Source organism: Nelumbo lutea, chromosome 8 (assembly GCF_056320005.1).
Source record: "Nelumbo lutea isolate HS-2025 chromosome 8, American lotus-T2T, whole genome shotgun sequence".
NCBI classification, from domain to species: Eukaryota; Viridiplantae; Streptophyta; class Magnoliopsida; order Proteales; family Nelumbonaceae; genus Nelumbo; species Nelumbo lutea.
In genome coordinates, this window is record NC_142691.1 from 42,384,790 (window position 1) to 42,400,201 (window position 15,412).

Consider the following 15,412-nt stretch of genomic DNA (forward strand, 5'->3'; position numbering starts at 1 on the left):
TAACTGTTTCTCGACCTCTTGTCTGAATTCTTTGAACTTTTCAAAATATTTAGACTTATGTCTCATTAGGTACATGTAACCATACCGTGAATAATCATCAGTGAATGTTATGAAGTAAACGTGCTGATTACGTGTCCTAACATTCATGGGACCACATACATCAGTATGTATAAGGTCAAGTATGCTTGTCAATCTTTCAGGCTTTCCATTAAATGGTCATTTCGTCATCTTACCCAGAAGGCATGGTTCACAAGTTGGAAGATCTTCTATATTTAGAAAATCTAGAGGACCTTCCTTTATCAACCTTATGATATGATCTATGTTAATGTGGCCAAGTCAGTAATGCCACAGGCACGTGGGATTGACTGTATCCGGGGTAGGGTTTTTAACCAGAATTTTCACAAGGACCCTTAGATGTCACAATATTGAATTTAACCGCAAAAAGGGTACAGATTAGCCAATCTAAGGTCTAAAAATACCTCTAAAATGATGCCCTTAAGGCATCAAAATATAGAGTTATTATTGGTTTCCATCGAGTCCTTCTTGGCCTTCATGGCATCTACCCACTTCAAGGAATCTATATCCAACATAGCTTTTGTATAAGTCACAAGATCTTTCTCACTAGTCATGGCTTCCACCAAGTAACTTTCATGGTCATAGCCGTAATGAAATGGTGGCCTGGATACCCGAGTAGACCTTCTAGGTCGGTTATTATCTAGAGCTTGTGAGACATCTCCCACTACCCCTGAGCTTTCCTCATCAATAACAACTTCCTGATGATGATTGTTCAGGATGTAATCTTCTTCCAAAAAATGGTCATTTCAACCACAAAACATGTTTTGCTCTTTGGTCACAGAATAGATATCCTATAGAGCCTTTGGGGTAGCCTACAAATAGGCAACGTCTGGTCTTGAATTCCAATTTTTCAGCACTTGTTCTTTTAACATGTGTTGGACAACCCCAAATCTATAGGTGCCTTACACTTGGTTTCTTATCGGTCCATAGTTCATATGGAGTCTTAGGAATGGATTTGGTTGGAACCCGATTCAACACGTATACCACAGTCTCTAATGCATACCACCAAAATGATGTAGGTAGTTCTGAGTGTAAGAAAAGTGATCAGACTATATCTAATAAAGTCTGGGTCCACCTCTCTAACACACCATTTAATTGCGGTGTAAAGGGAGGAGCTAACTGTGAAACAATCTCATTATCCCTTAAGTAGTCCTTGAATTTATCGGAGAGATATTCACCTCATCGATCTGATCGAAGGGCATTGATCTGTCTCCTCAACTGTTTCTCGACCTCTTGCCTAAACTCTTTGAACATTTCAAAGGATTCAAAATTATGTCTCATTAGGTACATGTAATCATACCATGAATGATCATTAGTAAATGTTATACAATAAACCTATTGGTTATGTGTCCTAACATTCAAGAGACCACATACATCAATATGTATTAGGTCAAGCATGCCTATAGACCTTTTAAGCTTACCTATAAATGATTGTTTCATCATCTTATCCTAAAGGCAAGGTTCACAGGTTGGAAGATCTTCTACAGTTAGAAAATCTAAAGGACCATCATTTACCAACCTTGTGATACGATCTATGTTAATGTGGCCAAGTCGGTAATGCCACAGGCACATGGGATTAATTATTTCACATGTTCTCTTCTTGGGAATTATTTCTGACATAGTTTCAGTTAAGTTTATTTCTAAAGAATGATGGAAAACATAGAGACTGAAGTTCTCCATATGCGAGGAATTTGTTACTCTGTTTAATAGTAATTACATTACTAAACAAAATAGAATAACCATCCATGCACAATTTTGAAACTGAAATTAATGAATTTATATATAATAAATTCAGTATGTTATACATACATTAATTTATTATATATAAAATTTGAAAAGTAATTAATTTTTTTATATTTTAAACAATTAAAATGGAGACCGATTAAATCTAAATCCGATCCGAATCCATTAAGGTTTGATTCTAATTCAAATACAAAGTTCTTTATTCTTTAAATCCGATTGAATTTCGGATTGGATTCGGATGCAAATTTTCAATAATCAGATTCGATTCAGATTTTGCTCAATCCGATCGGATTACAGCCGTAGTTGGGAGACAACATGTGAACAGCATATCTGGACTTCGTTAACCGGGGTTTCGGCATTTTATTTTAGTGCTACGAAGTTAGTTAGTTCATTGTATTTGTTACACCTGATACCAGCTCAACAAAGTATCGATTTATAAGCTCTCTTCTTCAGTTCCTCTCTATTTATTCTATTGCTTCCTCTCTCTCTCTCTCTACTCTAGGTTCCTTTCAAGTTTCAAGGGACGCTCTACCCTCTCCCTGGTTGTTTTCTATTTACACTTCCTTCTTTCACTGATATTGGAACAGTTCATCCCGTACTGGACTGCTCTGTGTTCCGATATTATAAGCTGTAAGACCCTACATACATCTCCGTCCTCGTCTCTCCAGCAACCATGATCACCGGCAAGGACATCTACGATGTGTTGGCAGCAATTGTACCACTCTATGTTGCCATGATCCTTGCCTACGGCTCAGTTCGGTGGTGGAAGATCTTCACCCCCGATCAATGCTCCGGCATCAACCGCTTTGTGGCAGTATTCGCCGTCCCCCTCCTTTCCTTTCACTTCATCTCCAACAACGACCCTTACGCCATGAACTACCGCTTCATTGCAGCAGACTCTCTGCAAAAGATTGTGATCCTCTTTGCTCTATTCCTCTGGCAGGCCTTCAGCAAGAACGGTAGCCTTGAATGGATGATCACCCTATTCTCCCTTTCCACTCTCCCCAACACTCTTGTCATGGGCATTCCCCTCCTTAAGGCCATGTATGGAGAGTTCTCTGGGACTCTCATGGTGCAAATTGTGGTGTTGCAGAGTGTGATCTGGTATACTCTTATGCTCTTCATGTTTGAATACAGAGGTGCAAAGCTCCTCATCGGAGAACAGTTCCCAGAAACTGCTGGCTCCATCACTTCCTTCAAGGTTGACTCCGACGTTGTTTCACTGAATGGTCGAGAGCCATTGCAGGCCGATGCTGAGATCGGAGATGACGGGAAGCTCCATGTGGTCGTAAGGAGATCGACAACAACGTCGGTGGTATCTTCTTACAACAAATCCCAGGGGCTAAATTCAATCTCAATGACCCCAAGAGCGTCCAACCTCACTGGCGTCGAGATCTACTCGGTTCAGTCGTCCCGAGAGCCAACGCCAAGGGCTTCGAGCTTCAACCAGACCGACTTCTATGCCATGTTTGCGAGTAAGATGCCGAGTCCAAAGCACGGTCACAGTCACACAAACAGTTTTCAAGGTGGCGCAGGGGAAGTTTATTCCGTGCAGTCCTCGAGAGGGGCAACGCCGAGGGCCTCGAATTTTGAGGAGGAGATGAGGTTCGGGAAGAGGAAAGGAGGGAGGAGTATGAGTGGCGAGCTCTTCAATGGATTGCCTTCTTCTTACCCACCTCCGAACCCAATGTTTTCAGGGTCAACCAGTGGCGCCAAGAGGAAGGAAGCTGCTGCTGCTGGTGGTGGTGCGCCTAATAATAAGGAACTCCACATGTTTGTTTGGAGCTCAAGTGCATCACCAGTTTCAGAAGGAAATCTCAAACATGTCGTTAATAAAGCTACTTCTACTGATTTTGGGGTGGTTGATTCTTCCAAAGCCGTTCTTCAACAAGAAATAGCTGCTTCAAGAGGTACAAATCTCTCTCTCTCTCTCTCTCTCTCAAAAGTATAATCTGTTTATTATTTTCTTTCTTGGGTTTTCTTTCTTCCATTTCCTGATGAAAATTTTCATGTTCTATGATACAGGTATGCATGATTTCAATGAAAATGCTAGCCCACTTACAAAAATGGGGGGAGATAGAGAGTTTGACATAGAAGATGGTCCCAAGAATCCGGCAGCTGGATCTCCCCATTTGAGCCAGAAGAAGGTTGAATTAGGAGGAGAGGATGAAAAGAAACACCAGATGCCCCCTGCAAGTGTCATGACCAGACTCATTCTTATCATGGTTTGGAGGAAGCTTATAAGGAATCCAAACACTTACTCAAGTCTCTTTGGGCTGGTGTGGTCCCTAATATCTTTCAGGTATTCCTATAAAATCTCAGACAAGGTCTACTAAGGGGAAAATTACCTATTTGAAATTATTTAATTTTGAATAAAGCTCTTACCAATTTTTTTTCTCCAATCCACTAGGGAATAGGGATCCTCTTTGCATTCCACCTCTAACCAACTACTACAGGAATAATGGTTAATTAGGCATTCCATACACTTTCTATTGACTGTTATAACTTCTTGGGAGAGCCACACCAAAGCTAAAATAGTTTTTTCTCTTTACTTGTCCTTTCTTTTTGTACGTACTCTATTACAAAGTCAAAACATACTATATATCTTGTTTTCTTTCATTTACATCTTCGTTTTATTTAATCAATCATTTATCTAATTGGATTATGATAGGCTAAAACTTTGTCATAATAGGGAGAAAAAGATTAGGGTTTATACTAGCTGGATTTAGAACTTGCTGGGCATAACAACAGAAATAAGGAAAAAAAAAAGGTTTCCTACACCATACATAGTTGGCATAGGGAATTAAAATAATATCCTCTTGTTAATTTTCCCCTTATTAAAATGAATGATGACTCAACCAGGAATCTCCCTTGTCTTTATTATATACTCCCAACGCTTGGCTTGTTTCATGTCCAGAAAACCATGCAGGAATTTTAGTACATTCATCTCTCTCTCACCATAATCATCTCTCCTCTTTCTCTGCCTCCTCCTGCACATGCAAATGCACATGCCACTCAACTAATTCCATATGATAAATGCACGACTGACTGTAGGGTTTATTAATAAGTAATTTGATAGAAAAATCAATATCTTACCATCATTTTAATAATTTCCTTGTTTGATAACAGCTGAAATGGCTGAACTGAATCAGTTATGGATTTGAGTGATGAATATTTAAGGCACCGAGAGCAATTTAAATGGCCAAAAAAGTAATCATCAGTTTTCTGTTTTTCCACCTTTGTTTATAGGCAAGGGGTCTCCTGCCAACAAAACAGGTTCCAACAACCTACCAACATGATCTGACACCGTATATTTCACCATAAACATAGGACCCGCCATGTATGATAGTGTCAGATTGTGTTGGTAGGTGGATGGAATGTGATTTGTTTTATTGGCTTTCCAGGTAAGCCCTGACTCAAAAAGCCAAAACCAGCGATGTGGAAAGCCTTTCCATAAGCTCCTTAATGACTGAGGTGAAGTTGGGTTGGTTATTATACCCTGGAATACTTTATTTTTTATTATTTTATACACCAAAGTAAGCAGTATGTCATCCTACATTTCAGCCAAATTATTTTATACACTAATAAATCTTGTAAATCTTTATTAGCAATTTCAATGTTTTTTAATTAATTCGTTAGAATTGATGTATTCTTATCACTTTTCTTTTTTTTTTTCTTTTCTTAATTCTTTTTTATACAAACAAATACATACATACATATATACATGTGGGGTGGGTTGATTTAGATCTCAACCCACCCCACATGATGTATATACATATATATCTTGTGAACCATGAAAATATTTATTAAACGATTTGAATAATTTTTGTTTGACAGATGGAACATTCAAATGCCTTCAATTGTGAGAGGGTCGATAACCATATTATCTAATGCTGGCCTGGGGATGGCTATGTTTAGTCTAGGTATTTTTCTATAGCCAAATTAACTTTTTTGGTTACAACAACCGTGTACTTTGTTTATTAGATATTAAAACTGCTTAATCCTGTTTGCTTCTTGGACAGGCTTGTTCATGGCTCTGCAACCAAAAATCATAGCTTGTGGCAAAACCATAGCCACATTTTCCATGGCAGTTAGGTTTTTGACAGGGCCAGCAGTAATGGCAGCAACTGCGATCACTATTGGTATTAGGGGAGTTCTATTGCATGTTGCAATTGTTCAGGTACAGAATTAAATCTTAAGGAAACCCTAAACCCTAATCCCTAAAAGGGTTTATAAATAAATCTTTTAAGCTTATTAGTCTCTCATTCTTATTTACAGGCCGCTCTTCCGCAAGGGATTGTCCCCTTTGTGTTTGCAAAAGAATATAATGTTCATCCTGACATACTTAGCACCGCGTAAGTTAAAACATCACAAACCCAACAGCTCAAGATACCTTGTAATTTAAGGTGGTGTTTGGCATGTCTTTTCGGTGCATCTTTTGGTCTGCAAAAAGTTAAAAATATAAAAAAAAAAGGTATTTTTCCGTTTGGCATCGTGTAGACCAAATGATACAAATGCTGGTGCATGGAAAGACCGAAAAGATGAAAATCAGGAAGGTTAAAATGAAGCTTTTCATTTTCCTATGCTGAATATAGCTTTTCCAGCTGTTTTTAACAGCCTGATAGACCATGATGCGAACCAAACGGTACTGATCTTTAAAGAGAGGCCCCAAAAGATCAGCCTGTCTTCTTATCTACAGACCATCGAAAGATCATCTACCTAAAAACACATGCCAAACAGCCCATTAAGTAAAACAAATCTTTGAACTGAAGTATATTCCCTAATTAATTTGTTGGTGCAGGGTCATTTTTGGAATGCTGGTTGCACTACCCATAACAATACTCTACTACGTTATTCTCGGTCTCTAAAGGAAGTTTTGGGAAGAGAAGACAGATCAGCAGAGGAGAAGACACACGTTGAAACAGATACCATTTCATCACTAAGACAGGCTGAGGTAATTAGATGACAAATTGGTCTAAAATAGACCATGGGTTTCAGTGTACAACTTGGGTCTTACGTGCTTCAGTGCATGTGACCGTTGGGTTTTGAAAATACCAGCAGCTTCTAATTTTTTAAATACTTGTCGCCAAGTTTTTACTTTTGAGTATCTTTCTCGGTCAGTCATGTAGAGAGTGATTAAAAAAAAAAAACTATGGAAATTAAGGAAGAGAAAGCTTATCTTTGACTTTGGTAACTCATTAACTTTGCTTGAAGATTAGAAAGAAACCATGTAATAAAAAAGTGAACCCGATCAGAATTATTTAACTCCCAATACATGTGTTCGATTTAAATAAAGAGAAACCATGGCGTCAAAAGAGAAGGGTAGCTTTAATGTATTGTTCAAACCTCTATTATTTTATAAATAAATTTAGCTCCTAAGTAAACATTAACTGTACGTGTCTTGACCTTCTCATTAGCATGTGCTCCCTTGAGTAAAGATAAAATAAATAAATAAATAAAACTAGAAAGAGAAAAGGTTTGTCACGGCTGTATGCTCTAACTTTTTAACTTACTGATTGGATTATACGATTTTCTAAAAATTGAAAATGGGGTGTTTAGAAAATACAAGTTTTGTCACTTATTTTCTCTGTTTTGTTTCTGTTCAATACATCTATCTTAAGATTTGTGTTTCAATTAATAAGACAATGACAAAGTTACATTGCTAAGGCTGCGTTTGGAAACTAACCATGTTAAGTGTGAATGCAAATATGTAGAGTGTAAAACGATGCATATAAATTGCAAAGTTGGGTTAGTCTTGCGCTGACAAATTTATCTTATTACATTACTGACTTTCAACTGTAATGGATGCAAACACAAATTCCAATAAAGTATATGCCTTTTTTTATCAAAAGCCCACTTGAATGCAAATTTACTTCTTTTTTATTTATGTACTTTTACATCTTATTATCAATGTAAATATGTATTGGAAAAATGTGTTTTCTTTCATTTGTCAATGCATAAATGTAATGTTTCCAAATACAAGCAAAAGTGAATCAGAGTGCAAATTTACCTTGAACTGAGATTTACACTCCATTTGCATTGTTTCCAAACGCAGCCTAATGTTTTGTTGTGAGAAATATAATTATGCCTAGTGTATATATATAGATAGATAGATAGAAAATGTAACTGCCATTCAATCATAACACATGCTTATCAGTCTAAAAGTTTGTACTAGTAACAGAAAAACTATGATCAAATGGTAATTAGACTCACTACTACTGCCCCATGTGGGTTTTGAGCTAAGATCATACAAAGATAGGAGCATTTTGGCCATTTAGATTGGCCAATGATGATTATCAATACATATTATCATTTTGATGTTCTGAACCTTGGGCTCAGTTTGGAAAGAGTAAAAATACAAATATGTACAGTATAAATACATAGGAAATAATACAAAATATAAGATTTTGATTTCTATATATTTGTATTTGTACTCCTTCTAAACAGAGAATTAGGCTGTATTTGATTGCAAAGCAAATAAATTTGCACTGATGCAAAACCATGACAGTGTAAATGATTTGAATGTAAATTCTGACCTATTTTTATTTTAAAGTTTATTTTATTTTGTTTTATTATAGTATAAATGAAGTAAATTAAGACATGAAAAAGAATAAAGTAAAATCCAAAACAAAATTAAACAAAAATTTTCATATTTTATATTTCCACTCCCATGCATTTGTATTAATGAAGGTAAAGTTGTACTGCAACCAAACACAACCTTAAGGATAATGGAAACTGACGAAATTAGTGAAGGATTCGCTGAATCAAAAGTGAAATTTGTCTTAAATGGTGAATCGTGCAAATAGTTGAGTTTTGGTTATCTACATTGAATTAATGATAGTAATGATCTAGATTTATTTTTGTTAACAAAGTGTAGAGGAGATCAGTAATCTTCTTCGCAGCAAAATTAGAGCCTATGTTATATATGATAGAATTAACTATGGAAATATGTGACCAATGAAGAAGATGATATCATAGATATACAATGTCAGTCCACGGCCCACAACATATTGAGATTTACAAAGCATCAATTTTGCATTGGTCAATGAAGCCATTGGGTTTATAATCGAAAATGTCGATTTACACCCAATGAAATTCATACTGATTTGTATAGGAAACACTATTCTAGATTTAGGCCCCTATCGGCACATTTTTTCACACGGTCTGTCGGCTATTTACAAGTCCGACAGATCGTGATTCAGTTTTTTCCCATTTGCTTTAAGGTAAATCTAGTTGTCAAAAGTCAATGCATCAAAAAGACGTAAAAAATCTAAAATGGGCGATTTTGGGGAATAATAAGGAAAATGGGAACCAAATGGGAACAATAGGTTAGTATTTAAACAATAACCAAACAGGCTCGTATGGGCTTGGGCCGTGGGTCGTGTCGGGCCGACCCCCAAAGTTTTCACTGGAGAAGGTGTAATGACCCACAAGCCAGCACGACACGGCCCACACTTTGCGTGGGCCGCCCGTGGGCCAGCCCGACATGGTCCACTTTGAAGGGAAGGGAGATCTATTATATGGATGGCTGAACCATGCAAGGTGCCTGGGCAAAATTTCAAAAAATTTCTTTCTCCCTTCCGGGAATCGTATTCCTAGTTTTAGAAAAGCTGTATTTTTCAAAGGTCATTCTTGAAACAAATCGGACCAGATTCGAAACCAAAATAAGAGAGAGCTATACCTGATATGGAATCCACAAATGTAGCTCCCAAAGTAGGTGTTCACACCCAGAGAGGTGACCAAATCCTAACTCCACTGTAGATGGCGCAGCATGAAAGGAAGTAGAATCAGCAAAATAGTCCTTCAGCAAGAACTACAATCCTTCAGCAAGGATCACGCAAGGGAGGTGAGCACAAATTCAGATATGATTTTTTAGCAAAAATCAGAATCAAGATATAATCTTCATTCCAAGAACTGGAGATCAAACAAGGTAGGGCAGCAAGAATAGAGGGAGAGAACTAATTGCAGAAAAAAAGTGTTCAATTGAAGTTGTTTGCTCTCTATTTATAACCTTTCAAGATCAGCTTTCCTAATCCTATTAGGAAAGAGTTCTTTGATACAAATCTTTATTTGGATATGAACTCTTAAGTGGATAAAACTTATCTTATCCTCCTTCTGATCCAAATCCAAATCTAAACCCAGATTCATCCATATTAATTAATCACATTAACCTAGCTCGATATGGGCTTCGGGCCCATTAAGTTATTAGACTCACTTCCCATTTAATTGTTGACCGACTTGGCTCTCTTTGTATGGCGTGGGACCCTAACATTGGTCTTCACAAAAGCCATATGGGTTCAGCCTAACCTCTACTATAAGGCCTGGTCGAATTCACTATTGAATACAGTGAACCCCTGAGCCCATTAGTATAGGCTCTTAGCAGGCCCAACATTTACACGAAATGGTCATTGGGTCTAGCCACCTTAGGAAGGCCCAAAGAAATTGGTCTTAAGTGAGATTAGCCCATCATGTATATTAGCTCTAAATGGTCTTACACTTAACCACTTAACCCATAATGATCAAACACTTCCTGACAAGAGAGGACCTCTCCCTCGGCTGCAAGTATAGTGTTGCACTCTCTGCTTAAGATGGATCTTGGGAATTAAAACCTTTGCAAACATTTTCCATAAAAGCATACTATATATATATATATATATTATATATATATATATATATATTTGCAAAGCAAATCTCAAACAAGTTTGAAATACATTGCCGACAGTTTAGGTTTCCATTAGAGAGTGTTATCCCCGATCATTCACTTTGTCCGACAAAGGGGTTGATTCTATCACTATGATCACCCACTCAGGTGAATTCTCAGACTATCCCAACATACTCAGGTTTTGACCCCCGCTAAGGATGTCACTGATTGGCATATCAAAGACAACCCAATCCAACACCTGGTGCAGAACCATAATCGAGTCTAGGGGTTAAGTGTAACTTTCCAGTTTTTCCATCTGTCTCTAAGGTCCAGGGCATAATTGGAAAATGGTCTGGTCTAGAGTTTCAAGCAAACCTACACTACATGTACATCGGGTCTCACCCTAGTAACTGAGACAAGTCACCCCAACTGACTTGGTAGCACATTAGTGTCAGCCTTGGCAAGATAAACCTCCCTAGGTCTATCCAATAGTTGTGAACATTCTAAACTAACACAAGTCTCATAAGTGTCCAGTTTAAGGGTTATTACACAGAAACACACTAGATATAACATGAATCAATTATGTACTTTTATTCATTTACAATAAATATCAAATGTACATCAATCTGATTAAGGCTAAGAGCATACACTGTCTAATAGCTCCCACTTAAACTTAGGTCTAATCGAGTACAAGCTAGAGTTCCATACTGTCCAAGTGTTTCTCAAACACTTTCTGTGTTAGTGGCTTAGTCAATGGGTCTGCCACATTCTCCGCTAATGCTAAATTTTGAATCTAGATGTCCCCTCTACCAACAATCTCCTGCAATACATGGTACTTCCTCTTGATGTGCTTTGACTTCAAATGGGCTTAGGGCTCCTTAGCCTGAACAATGGCTTCATTGTTGTCACACAATAGTGGAATGGATGATGTGCTGGATGAAACTACTCCTAATTCTTGAATGAACTTCTTCATCTAAATGGCTTCCTTGATAGCTTCACTTGTAGTAATATACTCGACCTCGACCGTGGAAGCCCTTCGAAAGTATTTAAGTATGTTTTTCATAGTTGTCTAGTGCTCTTATCCTGGGTTTGACTGGTATCTACTTACCACACTCACTTCCTAATCAATGTCTGGCCGAGTGCACAACATGACATACATAATGTTTCCTATAGATGAGGCATACGGAACCTCTCTCATGCCCTCCATCACCTCGAGTGTCTTGGGAGACATACACTTGGAGAAAGTGACTCCATGTCTAAAATGGATAAATCCCTTCTTGGAGTTCTCCATGTTGTATCTTTTGACAATCTTGTCAATGTAAGTAGACTACGATAATCCTATTATTTTCTTTGATCTATTTCTATAGAGTCAAAGTCCTAAGATGTAGGAGGCTTCTCCAAGATCTTTCATGGAGAATTGTTGCGAAAGCCATGCCTTCACTATAATTAACATTCCGACATCATTCCTGAAAGAATGGTAGGATCCAATCTAATGGATGCCAAAAGGATTGCGGAATGGGTGGGCGAATTTCAAAAAATTTCCTACCTTCTCTCAATTAGGAATCGTATTCCCTAAATTTATACAACATTCAATGATCCTACTTGAACCATAATCGAACCAGATCTGAACCAAAAGGAAAGGGAAGAATTATACCTGATCCAGAGAAGCAGTATCTCCCAAAGTTGGTGTTCACGCCCAAAGAGAACACCAAGATCCACTCCTGCTGAAGATGACACAGCTGTATGTGGAACGGAACCAGCAGAGTGCGTCCTACACACTGGATCCTTCTCAAGAATCCTCTAGAAACTCTGAGCACCAAATCTTTTTCAGTCTTTTCTGCAAGACTGATGTCAAGAATTGATTTTTTGATTTCTTTCTTCTGCAAAGATCGAATCTTGCCAGAAGGAATGGCAGCGGCTGGAGGAGAACTCCTGGGACAAAGATGGCTGAGTTGCTTCTCTTCTCTCTGGAGTGTGTATGAGATCTAATCTCAATTCGCAGGATGCTTTCTTGCATACAACCCTTGGTTCGAAATCTGATATTTCTTTCTTAGGGTTTCTCCTCTTTTCTTCTTGATTAAGAAACCTCCTAATTAGGAGTTATCCCAATCCAAATTAGTATTTGGATAGGGGATGATCTTAATCCTATCTGCAGATTAAGTTAGCTTACTCCTGATCTTATCAGGAGGTTACCAGATTCAAATCTGATTTGAATTTGGTCTCCCAGAGTGGATAAGGTTAAAGGCCCAATCCTTTTCTCACTTTAATCCAAGATACGCTTCATAGATGGGTGATCGTATCAGTCCAGCTCGAAATGGGCTTTTGGCCTATTAAGTGTTCAGTGCTTAACTAGTTTCCAATCTGCTACCCAGTTGGGCTTCTTTGTATGGCATGAGACCCAAGCATTGATCTACACACCAGCCACATGGGTTCGACCTAGCCTTTATTACAAGGCCCAGCCAAATTCACTGAAAAGTTCAATGAACCCCTGAGCGCATCACATGGACCCTATGGGCCCAACACTTACATTAAGTGGTCCCTAGGCCAAGCCATCTTATAAAAACCCAGGGACTGTGGACAGGTGCAAGATTAGCTCATCAGGTACCATCCTAAATGGTCTTACACTTAACCTCTCAGCCCTTAATGTTCAAGCACTGCCCGACAAGAGAGGACCTCTCCCTCGGCTGCAAGAAACAGTGCCGCACTCTCCACTCACATGGACCCCAGGAATTAAAACCATTTGCAAACATTTTGAAACTGTATAAATATATATATATGTATATTAATTTTGCAAAATAAAATTCCAACGATTGAAATCAACTGCCAATAGATTGGTTTTCATCAGAGAGAGTGCATTCCCGATCATTACCTTTGTCCGACAAAGGGGCTGATCCTGTCACTATGATCACCCACTCAGATGAATTCTCAGACTGTCCCAACATACCCAGGTTTTGATCCCCACTAAGGATCTCACTGATTAGCATATCAAAGACAGCCCAATCCAACACCTAGTGAAGTGTCATAATCGAGTCTAGGGTTCAGGTGTAACTTTCCAGTTTTTCCCATCTGTCTCCAAGTTCCAGGGCAATACTGGAAATCTAGTCCGGTTCAAGGATTCGAGTAATCCCATACTGCATGTGCCTTGGGTCTTACCCTGGTGGCTGAGACAGGCCATCCCAACACTTGGTGGCACACCAGTATCAGCCTTGGCAGGATAAATCTCCCCAGACTTATCCAACGGCTGTGAACATTTAAAACTAACACGAGTCTCTATAAGTGTCCAATTTTAGGGTCTTACATAGAATTATATCAAACAACAAGAATCAAACATTTACTTTATTTATTTACACTAAATATCAAAAGTACATCAAATTGGATTGAAGCTAAGGGCATACAAAACTATCTAACAGCTCCCACTTGCACTTAGCTCCAATCTGGTACAAGTCGGAGTCCCATACTTTCCACGTATTTCTCAAACACCTTCTGTGTTAGTGGCTTAGTCAATGGGTCTGCCACATTATCCGCTGATCCTACCTTCTGAATTAGGATGTCCCCTCTACCAACGATCTCCCGTAGTACATGGTACTTCCTCTCGATGTGCTTTGACTTCGAGTGGGCTCGAGGCTCATTATCCTCGGTGATCGCTCCATTGTTGTCACACAACAACGGGATGGGTGATGCGCTGGACAGAATCACTCCTAATTCGTGTATGAATTTCTTCATCCACACGGCTTCCTTAGCAGCTTCACTTGCGGCAATGTACTCGGCCTCGGTTATGGAATCTACAGTGGACCCCTATTTGCTGCTTTTCCAGCAAACAGCACACGATCCTATCGTGAAAACATACCCAGATGTAGACTTTCTATCATCTGGATCCGACTGGAAATCGGCATCAATATACCCTAGAACTTGTAGTGAACTACTATCGAATACTAGACAAAATTCTTTTGTCCTTCGAATGTATTTGAGTATGTTTTTCACAGCAGTCCAATGCTCCTGTCATAGGTTGGCCTAGAATCTACTTACCACACTCACTACCTGAGCAATGTCCGAGCGAGTGCACAACATGGCATACATGATGCTCCCTATGGCTGAGGCATAGGGAACGTCTCACATGGCCTCAATCTCATCAGAAGTCTTGAGAGACATCTTCTTGGAGAGAGTGACTCCATGCCTGAAAGAAACATTTCCTTTCTTGGAGTTCTATATGTTGTATCTTTTGACAATTTTGTCAATGAAAGCGGCCTGGAATAATCCAATTATCCGCTTTGATCTATCTCTATAGAATCGAAGACCCAGTATATATGAAGTTTCTCCAAGACCTTTCATGGAGAACTGCTGTGACAGCCATACCTTGACTGAAGTCAACATTCCTACATCATTCCCATTGAGTAGGATATCGTCCACATACAACACCAAAAAGGTGATCTTATCCCCACTGGATTTCCTATAAACATAGGGCTCATCCGGATTCTACTCAAAGTCAATCGTTTTGACGATAGAATCAAAACGGATGTTCCAACTCCTAGAAGCCTGCTTAAGTCCATATATGGATCTATTAAGTTTACATACCATGTGTTCCTGACCAGCAGCTATGAAGCCTTGTGGCTGCTGCGTGTAGATATCTTCACTAAGATCTCCATTCAGGAACGCGGGTTTGACATCCATTTGCCAAATCTCGTAGTCATGGTATGCTGCTACAGCTAGCAGGATCCTAATGGATTTAAGCATGGCCACGGGTGAAAAGGTTTCCTCATAATCGGTACCTTCTTTTTGAGTATACCCTTTTGCCACCAAACGAGCTTTGTTGGTCTCAATCCTACCATCGGGGCCCTTCTTCCTCTTGTAGATCCATTTGCAACCAATTGCTTTTATCGCGGAGGGCGGATCTACTAGAGTCCAGACCCCATTGGTCTCCATCGAGTCCATCTCAGCTCTCATGGCCTCCACCCA

At 38.9% G+C, this 15,412-nt stretch overlaps 1 protein-coding gene across 1 annotated transcript; it reads left to right on the forward strand.

Annotated features, from left to right (window-relative positions):
- The first annotated feature begins 2,491 nt into the window (after window positions 1-2,491).
- On the forward strand, window positions 2,492-6,686 carry LOC148843918 (auxin efflux carrier component 2-like). Its single transcript, XM_088958862.1, has 6 exons — window positions 2,492-3,728; window positions 3,844-4,120; window positions 5,656-5,741; window positions 5,841-5,998; window positions 6,097-6,173; window positions 6,620-6,686. The coding sequence occupies exons 1-6, from the start codon at window positions 2,492-2,494 to the stop codon at window positions 6,684-6,686; spliced, it is 1,902 nt and encodes a 633-aa protein (XP_088814988.1).
- The last annotated feature ends 8,726 nt before the right edge of the window (window positions 6,687-15,412 follow it).